A 2,569-nucleotide genomic window follows, 5' to 3' on the forward strand; every position below is an offset into this window, starting at 1 on the left:
TTTAGATTAGATAGATAGATAGAGATTTTTATGTATTACTATTATTTACTTTTTCTATGGCCATTTAGACAGATGGGATTGTGCTGTGGCATCTTGCGATCATCGAGTATTATTTGCGGTTTGCTGTAGGTAAACCTTCTAGATTATTTAGCTGGTGCGCAAGAAACACGGATCTCCTGTTCCACCTTCTTCAGCAATTGGATGAAGCTGAATATCACAGCATCCCATGTATCCTTGATATCCTCTGTGCTGAAATTATATTTTACTGCAAATTCCTGTGTGATTTTCACTCAGCAGTGCGCTGATATTGATAAATGAGGAAGGTAAAAGTCGCACTAATGATCAGTAAGAACCGTCTATACCATATTATACTCATATCAGAACATAATTATATATTTTCTGAATTATGCTGCTTTATAGTCAACACTTTATTTTAAACCCTGGCATAAAAAAAATGACCATAACACCTTGATTTCCACATCAGACAACAAACAACGATCAATTTATTTCTCGAAAAAAAGCTTTTTTTTATTTCTTTTACATAAATAAATAAATATTTCAATATACAGAAACAATACAGCAAACCATATTATACAGACACTGGATTTCCAGACATACAATATTCACAGGGGAACAAGGCAACATTTGGCACATTGCAGAATCTAATGGTTCAGTACCGTTCCTGAATGCAGGGGTTCAATGTGGAATCAAATACAAGGTATCTGCAGCCATTGCTGAAGATATCTCAAATCCGAACACCTATCTTGAATCTAATACACTTTTATTGTGTAACTTGTAACTGTTTAGTCCCCACCAGTTGGGTCTAGTAGTTTATATACAGATTGCCACACACATACAAAAAGGCTAATAAGTGCCTAATAGTCTTTGCTTGGGTTTATGATGAGTTATGGACTCGGAGAAAGGTCTCTGTCTTCCTTTTCTGACGATGAAGGTGACAGGACCAGGTCATCCTCCTCTTCATCTTCCAGACACTTTGTGGATGAGAAAGATGAACATTTGCAGTTGTGGGGACTGCTCCTGTGTGAGCTGTTCTTTCCTTCCTTCTTGTGCTTTACTCTTCTGTTCTGGAACCAGATTTTCACCTGTTTTTCTGAGAGGTTCAGGTAAGTAGCAATCTCAATGCGTCTGAGTCTGGACAAATACATGTTGGATGCGAATTCTCTCTCCAGCTCCAGGAGCTGAGTACTGGTGAATGCTGTCCGCATACGTTTACTGCTGGGTAACTGGCTGGAGGAGCTGTCTGTGAAAAGATAAGAAAAAGTGATGGTGAGTAAATAAGAAAAGATAGCAACTTTGTATATGAAGACTCATTCATTGCACCTATGTGGAATAATATATAGACTCCTCCAGATTATCCAAGAAAAGTTTCTTAAAGTTGACCCTGCATCTCACATTTATGAGTAATTAACATCTTGCACTGCAGCCATTGCCTATAAAATTACTATGTAGCTAAATACTGGAGCAACTTTTACGCAGTCATCTTGCATTTCTTCTAGAGAGGTTCTTCAATGTAAGTAGAAATTATGCAAATTCAGAAAAATTGCTTAAAAGAGTAAATGTAACTAAACATGAATCAGAAATATCAGGACTTACCAACTGAGATGCAGTGGAATTGTCTTGGATCTGGCACAGGGTAGGACGCCTGGTAAATGGCTGGAGCATGGGTCAGGTTTAGGGCTGACGATCCTGTGTGCTGCCTTCCAATAGCTGTCGGACAGTACTGGGAGCTGAAGGAGGAGAAGGAGGCTTTGAGAAGAGGGATGCCCGGTGGAGGAGCATGTAGTTGGGATGCCGTGACACACATGGAGCAGACACACAACAGACCAGCTTTCCTGGAGTGGCAGGAGCCAGCGGACAGTCCATGCAGAGGGTTTGCAGGATGCATTGCATACGGGAAAAGTGGAGGAGTATTCTCATCCTTCTTGTCGTTGGTTTCCCTGAGGATGAGGGAGTCCACTAGGAATGAGCGAGGCATGAGTCTATGGATGCAGGCTGGGAAGTCAATGCTGTCTCCAGAGAGTGTTGTCTTCAAGTTGTGCAGTCTCCAGAGAGTGTTGAGTGCGCAGAGGGTGCTGGCCACTAGTGTGGTGCTGAAACTCCACTCCCTCATCTTATATAGCGCTCCCTCCATGTGATGGCTACGACAGCGCACTCAATAGCCTTTTTGTGCCCTTTCTCTTGGCATTCCCTCTGCACGCTTCTTCATTATTTCACTTGTTAACTAAATGAACTGCATAATGTACTCTATTCTTGTCCACCCCACCCACGCCTTACCAGGCGTCTCCCACCCTCATCTCCCCTCTCCCTGGGATTTATTTGGCTATTCCCGAGCTATTTAATATTCTTTTATCTCCTCTGCTGAATATAAGCAGGTTCACCCCATTCCTCCTATATGAAAATACTGTTTGGTATTATTGAAACCGTGCTAAGGGTCAAGCCCATCCTGCATTATTCAGCCACCTGTAGAATGGATATATAGGTTCCTATTATGTCTCCTAGATCAGAGCCTTTACTCTGGGTGCGAGCACTTTACATTACATGCTATATG

General features: G+C 41.7%; 1 protein-coding gene across 1 annotated transcript; it reads right to left on the bottom strand.

The window, feature by feature from the left end:
* Window positions 1-835: 835 nt before the first annotated feature.
* Window positions 836-1,996, bottom strand: GSX1 (GS homeobox 1). The gene is made up of 2 exons (XM_066593509.1): window positions 1,615-1,996; window positions 836-1,261 (listed from the first exon to the last, which is right to left on the bottom strand). The coding sequence occupies exons 1-2, from the start codon at window positions 1,994-1,996 to the stop codon at window positions 906-908; spliced, it is 738 nt and encodes a 245-aa protein (XP_066449606.1). The 3' UTR covers window positions 836-905.
* Window positions 1,997-2,569: the final 573 nt, after the last annotated feature.

This window comes from Eleutherodactylus coqui, chromosome 1 (genome assembly GCF_035609145.1).
Source record: "Eleutherodactylus coqui strain aEleCoq1 chromosome 1, aEleCoq1.hap1, whole genome shotgun sequence".
In the NCBI taxonomy this organism is placed as follows: Eukaryota; Metazoa; Chordata; class Amphibia; order Anura; family Eleutherodactylidae; genus Eleutherodactylus; species Eleutherodactylus coqui.

Excerpts from the sequence above, each read along its gene's own strand:
- GSX1 (XM_066593509.1), bottom strand. The coding sequence starts at position 1,996 with ATGCCTCGCTCATTCCTAGTGGACTCCCTCATCCTCAGGGAAACCAAC. Across the intron at positions 1,262-1,614 it reads ATTCCACTGCATCTCAGTTG|ACAGCTCCTCCAGCCAGTTA; the intron begins GTAAGTCCTGAT and ends ATCTTTTCACAG.